The following is a 15855-nucleotide window of genomic DNA, read 5'->3' as shown; positions in this document are numbered from 1 at the left end:
TCGATTTCTAATTGATCGCATTTATTTGGTAACCAAATACTTTAATAAATAAGTGTAAGCAGGACAGGTTCACATACATAAAGCCTCGGATTTAAGCATCAGGCCTAGACAGAGGTCATGACTGTGTCATCTTTTAAAATGTTCTGTAAGATGCGTTGGTAGAATGGATAGTAAACTTGCTTGTTAAAATTGACCAAATGGCCAAAGCGGACTGAAACATCGTCCAGTTCTTTGCCGATGGGAGCCAGTCCTCCAGGCACGGCAATGGGACTCCTATGGGGGGTGCGCTCCAAGACCGTCAGCAGGTAGGTCTGAATGCGGGAGTCTACGGCAAGACATAGAATAATTTAAGAATAGGAAACTTTAACAGAAGTTTTTTTCTCTCCAGAATTTCCATGACAATCTGACCAACCTATAAGCTTGCGGATGGTGTTGTCTGGGGATCTGACAGCAACAATCTGGCCTTTCAGGGCACTTTGCCGCTCTGTGGTGAATGGTAAGAATGCGTGCTCTGACAAGCACTCCCCCAGCATACAACACAGCTTCTCACTTATGGTAGCAAATGCTTCATCAGCATTGAAAGACCTATACAACAAAGAAGACAGATATTCAATGATATATCACTTATTCTTGACAATGGGGGGGGGGAACATAATTTTTAAATCTACTTTTTCCCCCCAAAAATGGAAGACTAAAAGATCAAAATATTTGCTCTCAAACCCTGTAATAGACCAACCTCTAAGTGATTTTTTAAATAGCACTAGGGCTTGAGCACGAGCATAAGGCTTGTATTTTGTCAACTCCATCGGGTACAGTATTATGAAGCATTTATTAGATGTAATTGATCTATCTAGGGCCAGCGATGGCCTAGCGGTTAAGGAAGCTGCTGCCCGGGCGCCTGTCATGGCTGCCCACTGCTCACTTAAGGGTGATGGTTAAATACAGAGGACACGTTTCATTGTGTGCACCGTGTGCTGTGCTGCAGTGTTTCACATTAACAATCACATCACTTTTTCACTAATTTAATTAGTAAAACACTGCAAACACTGCAGCATTCTCTTTACACAGTAGAACATTTCTTGTAAATCTCAACTTATGTCCAATAAATATGTCCAGGAGTCTCCAGTGAGAACAGTTGGTGCATGTTGCAAGGCTTTTGTAGAAATTTCGGTATTTTTCTTCAGTGAGTTTCTACTGTGCAGAATGTTCCTCTGACAGACATTTTCCACAATAGCAACAGTCCTGCAGTTTGTAGCAGTCAACTGCACTATAGTGTTTGTTAGCTTTAGTTTAGCTGTACTGCCACGTGCTGCATCTAATGTGATGAAACGAAGCCTCCCTCCAGTTTGTTTGGGTGGATGGCTTACTGGCATCACTGGTGTGTATCACATTTAAGTGACACCAAATTTCCACTTTGAAGTTTTATTTTTTACAAAACATTTTGGTCCTATCAAATCTGCCATCTTGAAGAGATTAAAAATGAATTTTTATATAATTTCATGAATTTATCAGCAAAAACCTTGGACAACTTTAAAAATCCATATCACATTCAGCAAAAATATATTTATGAACACAAAGCATTATTCTAGGGGATCTGTGGCAGGATGCCTAGTCGGCGGAGAGAGACAGAAGAGAAAGGAGACAGACGAGTTCCAAAAAAAGTAGTGCTTGTTTTTTGTTCTATTTCCCAAAAAGTGAAATAAAAAACATGCAAATATTTAGAGGTGAAGAGAAGGTATTTCAGAAATAAATCAAACGCAACAATAACGACCTGGTCCTGCACCAATACTGAGACCTCGCCTGTCTCCACAGTGAAATGTTCGTCTCCCTCCAGGTTCAGCTGACCCTGTTGAATGAGCCTTCAGGCCTAATACAGGTTAATACCAGCATAAAGCCGCCATTTTACTGTGTGAACATCACTCTGTGACAGGATCGGCACAGCGAATACACCGGTCTGCTGGTCTACACAAATGATATGGCAAACGTGCCCTTCCTGATGCCACCCTCCCCATTTATCTAGGGGACTTGGGACTGGCACCAAGAACTACACTGTTACATGCATCTCTAGTGCAGGGTCCTTTTTTACAAAAGAAGTTCCATTACTTTTCAATTATTCTAAGGCTATATTTTCATGACCAAATTTCTGTGCAAATGGGGGGAGAAAAAATAAAAGTCACATTTACCAGAAAATTGTTAAGCTCAACTTATGACAACCCTGAAAAGTTTAATTAAAACTACAGTGTTTCTTCCTTTAAATTTGAAAGAAGAGAAAGTGAAGTGATTGTCATTGTGATACACAGCACAGCACACAGTGACACAATGAAATGTGTCCTCTGCATTTAAACCATCACCCTGAGTGAGCAGTGGGCAGCCATGACAGGCGCCCGGGGAGCAGTGTGTGGGGACGGTGCTTTGCTCAGTGGCACCTCAGTGGCACCTTGGCGGATCGGGATTCGAACCAGCAACCTTCCTTGACCACTAGAGCACCATTCTTGCGCAGCCAGAGCCCGAGTAAAAAATCAGTCTTACAGGAACTATGTACGCCATGTGTGTCAGTCAGATTTCAATGACTTTCATGACTGCAGTGTGACACAGTGACAATCAATTTCACTTCACTGCTGTTCGTTTGCTATGGTTTATGCTACTGACTTGCTCACAGCTACTGCTGTGAGATTTATGGTCAGGGCAAGTTTGAAAGTTAAGAAAATGAAAAGCATGAATTTAGAAATATTTATAAAATCTTTTGATTGCTTTTTCTATACTTAGACCAAATAGATTTTTCCATCAGGAATTCTTAAGAATAAGTGAGATATATATATATATATAAAACACAAAAAGCATACAAAAGACCACCGTTATAAACTATTACTACTTACGACATGTGCATCTCAGACAGCAGCACAACGATTGTCTTCTTAAGACGTTCCATGAGGCCAGGCAGTCCAGCGATCGCCTCCCCAGCACAATTATACACTATCAGCAGCACAGATGCAACCACACTCAAACGTTCTAGATCCAGCTGCATCTCCTGGAACCGCAACTGGTCCATAAGAAGTGTCTTAAACAAAATTAGAGAAATGAGACCAAAAGATTACAAAGAGGAGGAAAGTGTTGTCATAGTTACATAGTAATAATTGTGATGCACAACAAAATATGTCCTCTCCATTTGACCAATCACCCCATCATGAGCAAAAGCTGAGAAAGCACATGTACATACTGTATTCACAGCCTTTGCCATGAAGCTCAAGCTAAAACCAAGCATGAAGTCAAAGGAATTGTCTGTAGTCCTCAGAGACAGGATTGTCTCGAGGCACAAATCTGGGGAAGGTTACACAAACATTTCTGCTGCTTTGAAGGTTCCAATGACAACAGTAAGTTGAAAACCACCAGGACTCTTCCTAGAGCAGGCTGGACACCTAAACTGAGTGATCGGGGAGAAGGGCCTATGGTCACTCTGTCAGAGCTCCAGAGGTTCTCTGTGCACAGAGGAGAGCTTTCTAAAAAAATAAAAAAAAAGAACCCTCTCTGCTGCAATCCACCAATCAGGCCTGTATGGTAGAGTGGCCAGACGGAAGCCACTCCTTAGTAAAAAGCACATGGCAGCCAAAAGGCACCTGAAGGACTCTCAGACCATGAGAGTCATATTCAAAAAGACAAAAGACTATCAAGATCCCTCACACCCTGGACACAGACTTTTTGACCTGCTGCCCTCTGGCAGGCATTATAGAAGCCTGCAGACCAGGACCAGCTTCTTCCCCCTCGCCATCTCCCTCCACACTGCAAACCACCTTCAACATGGCACACTGCACTTTATGTACTCTGTATATAAACACTATTTATTTATAGACCTATGTACATTATTACATATATTTATTCATACTCAGCAGACATAGTTACAGTATAGAAACAGTATAGACTTGTACAACAACACTTACACACATCCTGCACATTGTTCTTGTTCTTTTTCTACTCTGTACCTGAGAGACACCATCTACCGGAGCTCCTGCAGAATGGTAGTTATATGAAGCTAGGAGGGGGGGAGGTCGTATTAAGCAATCAGTAAGGGAGGAGCATGGAAGACTGGCAGTGGGTTTGCTTTTAATGTAGAGCTGGGTGTCATCTGCATAGTAATCTGCATCTGCTATAATAAGTAATTAGTCATTTTTACTAGAGCAGTTTCTGTACTGTGAAGTGGACTAAAACCAGACTGGTTGTTCTGAAATAAGTGGGAATGGAGTAAAATTCAGCTACAGGTTTCTCAAGTATTTTGGAGATAAAGGTGAGATTAAAGGGACAGTAGGTGTGGAATGTAATAAAGAAACAAAACTAAAGCAAAATGAGTAATGACAGTGCGAAAGTGAAGTGATTGTGACACTGCGGGACATCCATCTGCTAATTTCATTGATACTGATGATGCTCAGGTTATTGTGTACAGTTCTTGCAGTGCTTTTATTTAAGCCGTCTGAGGTGTTGTGGGGTGAAGTATTATCTATGCTTCTGAACCTGCAGATAAATCCTCCTCTTTAACTGCTCTGGTATCCTACCTCAGGAAACGGTACAGAATTGTGGTCCCATTTCAGAAGCCTCAGGTAGGCATGGTTGTGAACTGTGAGAAGTGGGGAGGAGCCTGACTCTGCTCCCACTGAAGGTCCGATCTCCCCACTACGCAAAGCAACAGCAGTATCCTGCAGCCATTTCTCAGTGAAGTCCAAGGCATCTGAAATACAGCCACACTTTAGTAGCGTTAGTGAAACCGGGCGTAATACTCAAGTAGTACACACAATAATAACAAAATGCTGTAACTGCAGCTATAGTCTAAAAGATTAGTTCCAATGTGAATTTTGCAATTGAAAGAGTAATTACTGTTCTATTAAATGATCATCATCATTTGTCAATTGTAGTTATTTTTAACAACCACAGTATTTTGTTTCTTACTTGGCTGCTTAGCAAGAAACTCCTGGAATGTTTTTCTTTCATACTGGACCGACTGTTCTAAGAGATGTGGGCGGATGCTGCTGACAGCAAAGTTGGCCATGTCAATCTTCATCTCATCCAGTACTGAAAATACGGCCCTGCAATAAACATGTAGTTACTTTAATCTAATTAACTAGCAAGGTCCCATTACTTCAGAAATTCCACATTAGGAATGACACGCATTCTTTAAAATGAACGTACTTTAAAAGGGGAACGGTTTCAGAGATGTCATGCAATTTTCTGACATCCTCATCCCGACAAGGTGCACACAAAGCTTCCATCATGCCAATTATGAACTGAGCTATCCTTCTAATATCCAAAGCCCCATTGCCAGCTTGTTGTTGGATCAAGGAAAGGTCCAAGGCCTCCTCGATCTGCTTTTGGAGGCGTCCCTGACTCGGCAACAGGAACGAGAGTAGGGTCTATCATATCAAGAACATTGAGACATTAGGAAACATTATTAAAAACCTGAAATATGACACATAGATACAATCAAAATTGTAAGTGAAAGTGAAATAATGGTCATTGTGAAACACTGCAGCACAGCACACGATGACACAACAAAATGTCTCCTCTGCATTTAACCCATCATCTTAGTGAGCAATGGGCAGCCATGAAAGGCACCCAGGGAGCAGTTTGTAAGGACTGTACCTTTCTCAGTGGCACCTCAGTGGCACTTTGGCGGTTTGGGATTCTCCCCCACTGCCCCACTGGAGGACATTCAAACTTTAATATTAAAAAAAAAGTCAAATAAAAAATGTATGCAGTTTTGGTTTTACCTCCTTTATTTCTCCAACCAGTATGATGGAATGGTCATAAGATGGTGGATCTTCATTCAGCTGTGCCTCAAGACTATCCCAAAATGCTTTGTGCATTATATCCTTTACTCTTTTTTCCAAACTGGAGACAGAAGAGGTAGAATTCATTCCAGGTCATTAACTTGCTTATTGCACAGATGAACAATGAGGAATTAGGAACAATGAGGAATATACTTCTCTGGTTCTTCTCAACTACAAATGTCTTGTTTTTATACAGGAGCTCTCATAACCTCCCATAAACTGCTGGAAGGTATACAGGGTCTCTCAATGCAGCATTAATTACAACATTCAGTGAAAATACAGACAACAATTGTGTATTGTTGTCTTTGGGAATATTTCTATTTCAGACAAAACTGCAACTGAAAACCCTCCTAAATTAGACTAGATGGATTTCCACAATTCTGTCTTTAGTAATGGCTCGAGCAGAATTCTCAAACTCACATGGAAACAAGAACAAATATGGAAAAACGCTCACTAAAATGGATCTCCACAAAACTAGTGGTGGTGGTCTGTTGAAAGAGCTCACCTTCCTTCTGCCGGCTCTGACAACTTCACCTGAAAGGCCCTGTTCACCACGATTTCGTGCGCAAGCGCCATATTAGTCACTCCTTTGGCCGTCTCCATCAGCTCCTCTACTGAGACAAACTTGGGAGGACTTGCTGCAGAGAAATTTGGAACACAAAATCAATCAGCTGATCCATAATGACTTAAATAAAAGAGTATGGACCAATGGCTAGAAAATGATGTTACATTGAAGTGGACGTCTCTGAGGACTGGGCGTGTGCAGATCTCCTGCAGCTTCGCTCTGGCCTTCCACGACCCTGGTCTCTCTGCTTTCTTCCTTCTCTTCCTCCTTTGAAGGCTCGTCTGTGACTTTTGGCATTTTATTTCTTCAACATAGGAATATTGAAACATCAAAACGAAAATGGTTCACTTATAACTATTTTTTTACTTGACAAGTGTGCCAATAGTCTTGTGGTTTTCTAGAACTGGCCTATGAATCGCTGGAACGAGAGGAATATACTAAACTGCTCTGTTAAAATGTGAATCGTTTCCATCCTCAGGAGGAAAAATAACATCGAAAGGGCGCCATCTATGTTTCTGGTGACTAATATTTCCCATCATCGTTCTCACTGTTGCTATGAACTGTGTAAATAAATGACAGTTGTGGGGCGCATTAAATATACGAGACACGCACTAAACGAATATTACGACGTTTTCTTTTTTAAACAATAACATACTGAATGTAATGTTACTGGCAAGTCTAAATATGACAGCAATCATTCGAATCATTTCGTCACAAGTCGCACCAAGATTCATATCTAATAACCCCTCAGAATAAGAACATCACTACAACACAACAACATAAACAAGAAGCCAATTAAATGTTGTCCAGAGTGAACCTTAAGCATGATATGTGTTCATTCCGCCATAATTCTAAAGTCAGCTACAAACCAGGCTAACCAAAGGGGGGAAAGACACATCAGACTAGACATTTAGCAAAAAAAATCTGAAAACCTTCTCACTTTGTTCATCCAAAATCCAAGATGGTTCATGTGGCAAATGAGTTTCCCGAACGCTGCATTGCGAGCTACTGCTTGGTTGAATTTACGGAAGTGACGTTGGGCGCAGCGGTTTGTAGTTTTAAAACCCGCATTAAGACAGAGCTGTGGCGAAAAAGAACTACAACCCCCAGACGCCGCTAAAGGCGCTCCCAGTACTGCTCCAGCCACAGGCTCCATGCGGCAAAATACTACTGAGACTCCCGGTGTTTTAAATTAGAGGGAACGCGAATAGTGCTATATACACTTGTATAATTTACACCCGTAAAATGTATTTTTGTATGTAAATAACATCGTGTTAGATGCTTGTAAGTGGCTGCATTGTGCAGTGGACTGCTTCAAGTATATGTGGGATATTTCAAACAAGACACACAAGTCATGAAACCGGACAGTCGGTTTCTTCCTGAAGTTGACAACCATCTCTTTGGTCTTGGTGACATTGAGTGTCAGGTTGTTGCTCTGGCACCAACCACCAGATGTTTTATCTCCTCTCTGTAGGCAGACTCGTCGTGGTTGGTGATGAGCCCCACTACAGTTGTGTCATCTGCGAACTTGATGATGTGGTTGGAACTGGGTGGACCAGAAGACCTAGGTTCAAATCCCACTTACTACCCTGAGCAAGACACTTAACCTTAAGTTGCTCCAGGGAAAACTGTCCCTGTAACTACTGATTGTAAGTCGCTCTGGATAAGGGAGTCTGATAAATAATGAGCTTATTCCCAGCAGTCCTCGTCCAATGTCCTCACCAGCTTCTGAGGGATAGGTGAGCGGTAAGTGAACAGAAGTGGTTCGAGATTCTGTAGAAGTTGGGTCTTCATGTGCATCAGTACCAGCATCTCAAATCACTTTATAATGATGGTTGTGAGTGCTATGGACCGGGAGGCAGTTGACTTCTTTGGCACTGGGATGATCTTGGTGGTTTTGAGGCAGCTAGGTATCACGGCTGAACTCAGCGAAGTGTTGAAGATATCTGTGAAGATGTCCGCAAGCTGGTCAGCACAGTCCCATAGCACCCGCTGTGGGTTTACTCTTCGGAAGGTGATCCTGACGTCTCCGAGGAGAGGACCTGGTTTTTGGGAGAAGGGGTCGTCTCTGATCTCTGCCTCAAACCGTGCAGAGAAGTCCTTCAGCTCATCAAATATTTGAGGTACTACAATTTTAGTTTTTTATTTTTATCCAGACTAGTACGCAGACCTTCTGTTCTTTTTGGGAGTGATGACAAGATAGTGGCTGTAATTTCTGTGTTGGCTCTTTAGACAAGCGATTGAACTCTTGGTTGTAAAACAGCCAATGATGATGCAGCAGCATAAATCACAAAACAAGAAACTAATAAGTAATAATCTGTTACAAGCTGCAGACTGAGGAGTCTAAGCACGTACGACTCTCCCAGGAGCTGAAAATGGCAGGGAGCAACTATAAACCTGTGGCCAGCCAACAATGTAAGATGTAATTCTGGGAAAATTCTCATGAAATCCCAACAATTCATTCTAGTGTAAAATTATCACTATTTAGATTTGACACATTATTTTTAGCAGTAATTACCTTGCATTATCACATTGTTGGCAGATATTTTTGTGTTGGTATGACAACTACACACACTGATTTGAAGTTATTTGTGCTGTGTTTAGCTGGAATATGACAAAAAGGAGGATGAGGAGGGCCTGAGCTGACAAGCAGCATTGTGGAGGGAAGTAAGGGTATCTTCAGAGAGTCACCCTCCAGCCACCTGCTGGAACCAAGTCAAGCTTTGCACAGAGCATTCGCTTATAAAAACTCAGTTTTTAAAAATCTACCATATTGCATCTTTACCTCCAGGGATGGGGACCAAAAACAGAATGAAAAAGAAAAAAAAAAAGATAATGCCAGTTTAAAAGAGCATCTTGTTCAGGGAGATGAGGGGTGCTGGAATGAGATTCCTGCCAACGTTGCCATGGATGCTACAGCCAGTGATGGTGAGGCAGAAGATAAATAACTACTGAATTATATAGTATTAAATAAGCAATGGCAAGATATTTTACAATATGACTCCACATAAAATTGTAAATTCTACTTTACAGAAACATGTTTGCAAAAATGCTGATTAGTGGCCAACTAGTTAGTGACTTTTTCCCTGTATTCTGCCTCAAGACAAATGGGATGAACAAGAGACTTTGAAGTTGCATCTGTGTGTAAACCCAGAGGCTGTAGGTCTATCAGTAGATGCCAGGGAAAGTTGATCCACAGAATCTTCATTATGGGCCTTTCCCTCAACACAAGACCACACAACAGGAAGACTCAGACTTACACATCTCTCAGTCTTCAAACCATCCTTGAAAAACAGCATGATTCCATCCTCACAATAGTCTAGGAAACCAAGGACACCTTCAGGGTTCATTCCCTTGCTGCAGAAAAGCTGGGAGACAAAGTATCAGCAAGCATCTGCTATGCCAATGCAGTCACAAGTCAAAATACAACAGAGGTTATTTGAACGAGGTAAACCCAGTTCAAGAATTTGTTTCATAGGTCACAACCTCCAAAGGGGTCCTCCTAAGAATGTATTTAATGTACAACCTGACATTTTAACAGACACTCTGTTAAAAGCTGAGAAGTTTCCCAACCTGAAAGACTGCCAATGATCTTCTTGACCTCTGCCTGGGCTCCAGACATGAATGAGACCAGCTGAGCTGTCAAAGGATGCAAGAAAGAAGGCCACTCTGAACCAGCATTCTCTCTCTGTGTGACTGATTTTAGACTGATTTCATGTACTCATTAGCATAGGCCAGGTAGGCTGTCTTGTCAACTGAGGCCTGCCAACACCACTGACTGAGGACTATTCTGTACCCTTGTCTTGAACGTCTGCTGACACGTTGCCACCAATGAGATAATCATCAACCTCCTCAGTCCTGGAAACAATCTGAGGGTAAAAGAGAGTCATTAAAACAGACTGACAGCAGGGTTTAAAGTAAAAAGTAAATCTGCATACCCTACTTGCAGTTTTTTAAATAAATGTGTCTGATTGAAACAAATCTCATTCTACTACTTGCCATTATGTTGTGCTCTAGTGCCTTCATCTTATTCGGTGCAGAGATTACCTTACTCAGGGCTTTGTGATTAGCTATAAAATTAATTAATCTGATTGGTGGATATACAACGGCAACAACAATTATTTCTTAAATAGCCCATAATCACATACAGTATGTCTCAATGGGCTTTAACAGACCCTACAGTTGACCCTTTTGTACACAAGGAAAGACAGATACACAGTACAGCACATGGTGCACACAACGAAATGTGTCCCCTGCTTTTAACCATCACCCTGAGTGAGCAGTGGGCAGCCATGACAGGTGCCTGGGGAGCAGTGTGTGGGGACGGTGCTTTGCTAAGTGGCACCTCAGTGGCTCGGGATTCGAACCGGCAACCATCTGCTCCAGCTGTGACATTCTGGACTTTGGGTTCCCTTCAAACGCAGGAGGCGTGGCAGGTCATAAATAACATAAAGTTCACTCAGGTAAGGTGGAGCAATACCATTTAGAGCTTATAGGTCAAAAGTAGGATTTTGTAGTCAATCCTAAATTTGATGGGTAACCAGTGCAGTGATTGTAAGACTGGGGTGATGTGGTCAAATTTCCTAGTTCTAGGAACTAGAACTTTGTTGTAACCTTGGTGTAACTCCCGTCTAGCTGGACTACCTCTATGTTCCATCCGACCTCTACAACTCATACAAAATGCAGCAGCATGACTGATCTTCAACCTTCCCAAGTTCTCCCACACCACCCCTCTACTACGTTCCCTCCACTGGCTCCCAGTAGCTGCACGCATCAGGTTCAAAATACTGATGCTGGCCTACAAAGCCAAACAAAGCCAAAGCCATCCTACCTCTCAGCCCTTATTACACCTCGCACTGCACCTCGTATACTCCGAGCCTCCAGTACTGCTCGCCTGGTCCCTCCATCTCTGAAGGTAAAAGGAAGACGCTCATCTAGACTCTTCTCTGTCTTGGCCCCTCGGTGGTGGAATGAACTTCCCCTCGAGGTCAGAACAGCTCAGTCACTGAGTATTTTCACACGGCAGCTCAAGACCTTCCTCTTTAGAGAATATTTAGATGAACTTGTAACCTTCTTCTTGTCGAACTTGTGTACAGAATCTACAACAGAGTGAATAAAAAGATTGTATTCATAGTTGGGGTCCTAGTGAACCAGAATTGATCTCTTCATCGATGGTAACTTGAAAGCACATTGTAAGTCGCTCTGGATAAGGGCGTCTGCCAAATGCCTTAAATGTAAATGTTCAGCTGCTGCCTCTCATCTGGCATTGCTGGTTGCTACGCTGACAACACACAGTTGTATCTATGAACACTAATACCGTGTTTGCAAATGATGTGACCTAAAGGTAACATGTATGAGGAAAATAGTAACAGGCCAAGGGCAGAACCTTGTGAAACACCAAACTCTACTATATGAAGACGAATCTCTATTGATGTCCACAATGTGTGTGAGATCACTATACCAAGAGATTGTGTTAAATTTGTATCTCTTACTATCTTGCATTTTGAGGGGAGCAACATTGTCTGACGTAGCTTGCAGTGACATGGTGTTATTTCTAGTCATTTGGTTACCTGGTCGAGTTTGAAATCTTCTAAATTTAAAGGTCAGTACAAGATCAATCGTGTGACCATCTTTAGGAGTATATTATATTTTATTTAACTCCAACTAAAGTCTACTATAGACAGGAATGCTGTTCTTAGAAAATATTTTCCTCCCAGCACTAGACAAATTAGTGCAAAAGTTTGAATTTGTATTTGCAAGATTTGTACTATGGGTTTTACATTCAAATTGTTTTCAGCGCAAGCAAGCGTTAATCCGATTGAAAGTTCTGTGGATGCAGAATGAAACGTCTCCACATTAAAGAAAGTCCAGTTGCCACGACTCAACTTTCAGGTTCTTTTATGAGTGGAAATTGAGAATTACATATTTTTATAGTTGCACTATTCTGGTTCCATAGAAACACGTTAATTATTTCCTTTAGTGAAAAATGTAAGAGTCATGCACACAGATACAGTGAAAAGTTTAATAAATAATTTTTACAAATACAAAAAATAAAATAATTTACACAGCATACAATCTACAGTGAATGTTTATTTTGGACTAAATTATGGTAGATGCTCGAGGCCCAAAGTAATGCAAAAAAATCTCTGGATGGCCTTTGTAGAACTGAGCAAACAGACGTTTTTTTTCTTTAGTTGAATATTTTGGGTTCTCATCAATACTTCTGAGCAATGCCAAAAGCTCAGCATTTGTGGATGACTTAACCCTTTCCGTAGAGCCAGTGTCTGTGTCGTGAAGGCAAAATGAAGGCCCTTGAAGGAAGAGATTTTAAATATATTTAAATCAGATTTACACTGGTAATAATGAAAATTAACATTACCAGTTTTGGTGTCCTTTCCTTGCATAATATTGGCCAGCTTTTCACTAACAAGTTTGCATAGAGGGCCTGGTATCTGGAGAATAAATATACTACCAGTCAAAAGTTTAGACAAGAGAGGGAAAAAAAAAAAAAAAAAAAAAGCAGCATTTCACTCATGATAAAGAGTCTCATGAAGCGGCTTTTGATTATTAATGATGAATAGTGACCAAAGAGCTATGAAGAGGAGACTCTGAATTTAATTTTCTTCTGGTACAGTATATACTAAATAGGTTTTGCATTTGATTCTTCAATATAGCCAAATGTTAGCTTCCACAACCACCACAGAGGTGGTGTCCTTTTGACTGGTACTGCATAGTCAAATGAACATACATTTATTCCCCTGTAAACAGCTAGATGAAAAAGCATATTAAGCCCTAATTTAATATTGAATTACCTTGAATATATCATGATTATTGTCCAACATGAAAAGAACCAGGAGGTCTGATTTTCCTTTTGATAAGCACCTGTAGTTGACAATTGCTCTGGAAAATGCTCTTTTCACAGCCATTCTGTTCTCAACCTATATTAAACATTCATAACCATTAGATAGGAGTCTTGTAAATTAACAAAATATAACCAATCACCATAATCCACCTCTTTTTGGAGTGTTGTGGCTAGTGGGTCAGCAGAAACAGCCATAAACTTCAGTAATTTGTGAAGTTCCTCACGGCAATCAGCATGAAGGAGTTTAAGACAAAGTTGTAGAGCCTCTAGTGCGGACCCAAATCTCCCATTCACTATATAGCACAAAATCATTAAATTAAAATGAGTAAAGTACACACACACACACACACACACACACACACACCTTACCAAGGAACTCAATGATGCCCGTGTAGATATCAGACATATGGTCTGGTAGAAGGGGAGTACAGCACGAGAGTCCATAGTGCCTGACCAGGACATCAAAAAGTAGCAACTTGAACATCTTGAAGTCAGCATCTCTGGTGTGGACAAAGCGTTCATCTGCTTCTTGTGAGAAACTGGGAAGCTCACGGCTCACTTCCACCACCAGGTGGTCAGGAAGGTACTCGAGGCAGTCCATTGCTGCAGCGAGCCACTCATCGTTCCTGTAGAAGAAACAAGTTATTTAAATAGCTGCAAGGCCTAATTCTACAGCTCTTGAAATCTGTTTCTCCAAATCAGGAGTCTTAAAGTCCAGAAACTCATGCCAGAATTTTTGGATGGCCCTTAATTTAAAAGGTCTGCAATCAGTCCTCTCATCCATAGGACCTTCGTTGAGACCACTGGTTGGATTGACAAACACAAAGTTCTGCAGAGAGTAGTTTAGTAGATGGAAGGTCACTGAATGCCACTTCCTCCTTCACTTCCTGAAGTGCACCACCCCAAAGGCACCAGCCCTATTCTGCAAAGCAATGAATTTCAAGGAGCACGAGAGTACGCACTGAGAATTCCTAAAAGCCTTGATAATTCCCCGGTCTAAGCAGCGGCTGGAACACTGCGAGACCAGGTCATTACTATGTGGATCGGACTGTGAGGGTGAGGGACAGTCCCCTGCATGCAACAACCCATCCAAAACAGGAAGTTCCATCATTTGTAGGAGCCGCAGAAGTATCTGCTCCTGCCAGACTTCATCGATCACTGCAAGTAAGAAAAAAATTTTAATCTGGTTATTTCAAAGTTTGACATCAACTTTCCTAGAATGTCTGAAGACTCACAAGTCTGGGGTAAAGCAGCCTGTAGAGTTTGTGGTGATGTGCTCATATTATTGGTGATTATCTCCGCAGATTTGTCAGGAGAAAGAGTTGGTCCTTCTTGCCTGAACAGTTGACAAAGCACATTAGAAGTTGAGGACCGGGCGTTTGGAACAAAAAAAAAAAAAAAAAAAAAACCCACCATGTTAACTCACCATGAGCAAGGAGTGTTGGAGAAGCTTGGCATCAATGGAGAGAGTAACACATTTTCTAGTGAGGGGTTCAGTGACATGGCTTCCATGTTCAAAAACCTGTACAGGCAACAATCAGCATCTTGGAAGACACCGTGCTTCCGGTCTTTCCCAAAAACACTGCTGCCCACCGCCTCGAACACCTTCCTCTCCATCAGGGCCTGGCACAGACGCACCGCCGTGGCCCGAGGCACATCACGCTCACCAAACAGCTTGCTGTGGACCACATGAGCCAGAACAACATCTACAGCATCCGAGCCTACAAAACAGCTGTTATAGAACTTGAGGTGCGAGCGGCGCCTCTTCACTTCAACCCGGGCCTGCAGGTGGGAAATGACGCTGTTCCAAGTCACCTGGGCATAGCCCGCTTTTCCCAATATTTTATAATCTTAAGAACAAAAAAATAAAGGTCAATGCAATCATGTCCTCCTACCACAATACTGACTCCATATCGTTACTTGTGAATTTACGCGGCCAGAATACCTGGAGGGCGATGCATGGGGCTGTACAGCTTTCTGTCGAGGTTCAAGGCCACAGCTTTCTCCCGCACGGTCGCCATGAACGTCGGCCCTCACGCAGGTCCACTTAACGCGAGGCCAGACGCTGGGCGGGGCGTTTAAATAGCGGGCGATGACGTCACACTCGCCCGACGAATCAGAACACACAGACACTTGACAAATGGAGGATGAATTATAATAACGCGAATAATATACATTTTTAAATATTCATTCTTGATCACACACACCTATACACATGCTGGACATCATGGTTATGCTTATTTAAAAGACAGATTTTCCTAAATATTTGTGTATAAATCCGCCAGGTGGCAGCACTTCTCTCTTCAGACAGCTTCTCCCACGCGCCCTGCTTTTTCTCGCGTTGTCTCTTCATGGAACACTTCTGAAAGGTTCTATGTTGAATTTATTACTTCCATTCAGTGAATTAATATGCAACGTCAGCAAGTGGCGCATGGAGCGTAATTACTTGTAAAGACGCACGTTTCCATACGGCGATGAAAATAAATGTTAAAGTTCCAGCGCTCACAGGGGGAACTACAGTTTACCTGTAATGCGTGAGGTGTGATGTTGAAGTGTTCAATATACGTTTTCAATATTCTCATTTAAATAAACTCTTCAGTAGAACTGAGAAGTGA

At 41.9% G+C, this 15855-nt stretch overlaps 2 protein-coding genes across 4 annotated transcripts; both read right to left on the bottom strand.

The window, feature by feature from the left end:
• Positions 1 to 7400, bottom strand: tcp11l1 (t-complex 11, testis-specific-like 1). Of its 2 annotated transcripts, none has more exons than XM_028958445.1 (10): positions 7319 to 7400; positions 6543 to 6682; positions 6319 to 6451; positions 5754 to 5874; positions 5176 to 5396; positions 4936 to 5072; positions 4545 to 4717; positions 2877 to 3058; positions 413 to 585; positions 1 to 325 (listed from the first exon to the last, which is right to left on the bottom strand). In XM_028958445.1, exons 2-10 carry the CDS (start codon positions 6673 to 6675, stop codon positions 105 to 107), a joined length of 1494 nt encoding a protein of 497 aa, XP_028814278.1. In that variant the 5' UTR covers positions 6676 to 6682; positions 7319 to 7400; the 3' UTR covers positions 1 to 104. The 2 variants fall into 2 exon arrangements, with proteins under 2 accessions (XP_028814278.1, XP_028814276.1); XM_028958443.1 differs by having other exon boundaries at positions 7311 to 7362.
• A 4986-nt stretch (positions 7401 to 12386) lies between these two features.
• On the bottom strand, positions 12387 to 15288 carry LOC114767036 (DEP domain-containing protein 7-like). Of its 2 annotated transcripts, XM_028958505.1 has the most exons (9): positions 15186 to 15288; positions 14667 to 15090; positions 14476 to 14576; positions 14203 to 14398; positions 13610 to 13866; positions 13391 to 13533; positions 13191 to 13316; positions 12758 to 12830; positions 12387 to 12689 (listed from the first exon to the last, which is right to left on the bottom strand). In XM_028958505.1, the coding sequence occupies exons 1-9, from the start codon at positions 15259 to 15261 to the stop codon at positions 12478 to 12480; spliced, it is 1608 nt and encodes a 535-aa protein (XP_028814338.1). In that variant the 5' UTR covers positions 15262 to 15288; the 3' UTR covers positions 12387 to 12477. The 2 variants fall into 2 exon arrangements, with proteins under 2 accessions (XP_028814338.1, XP_028814339.1); XM_028958506.1 differs by lacking the exon at positions 12758 to 12830.
• Between the last annotated feature and the right edge of the window lie 567 nt (positions 15289 to 15855).

The sequence above is a fragment of the Denticeps clupeoides genome, chromosome 17 (assembly GCF_900700375.1).
Source record: "Denticeps clupeoides chromosome 17, fDenClu1.1, whole genome shotgun sequence".
Taxonomy (NCBI): domain Eukaryota; kingdom Metazoa; phylum Chordata; class Actinopteri; order Clupeiformes; family Denticipitidae; genus Denticeps; species Denticeps clupeoides.
This window is presented reverse-complemented; position numbering and strand designations above follow the sequence as displayed.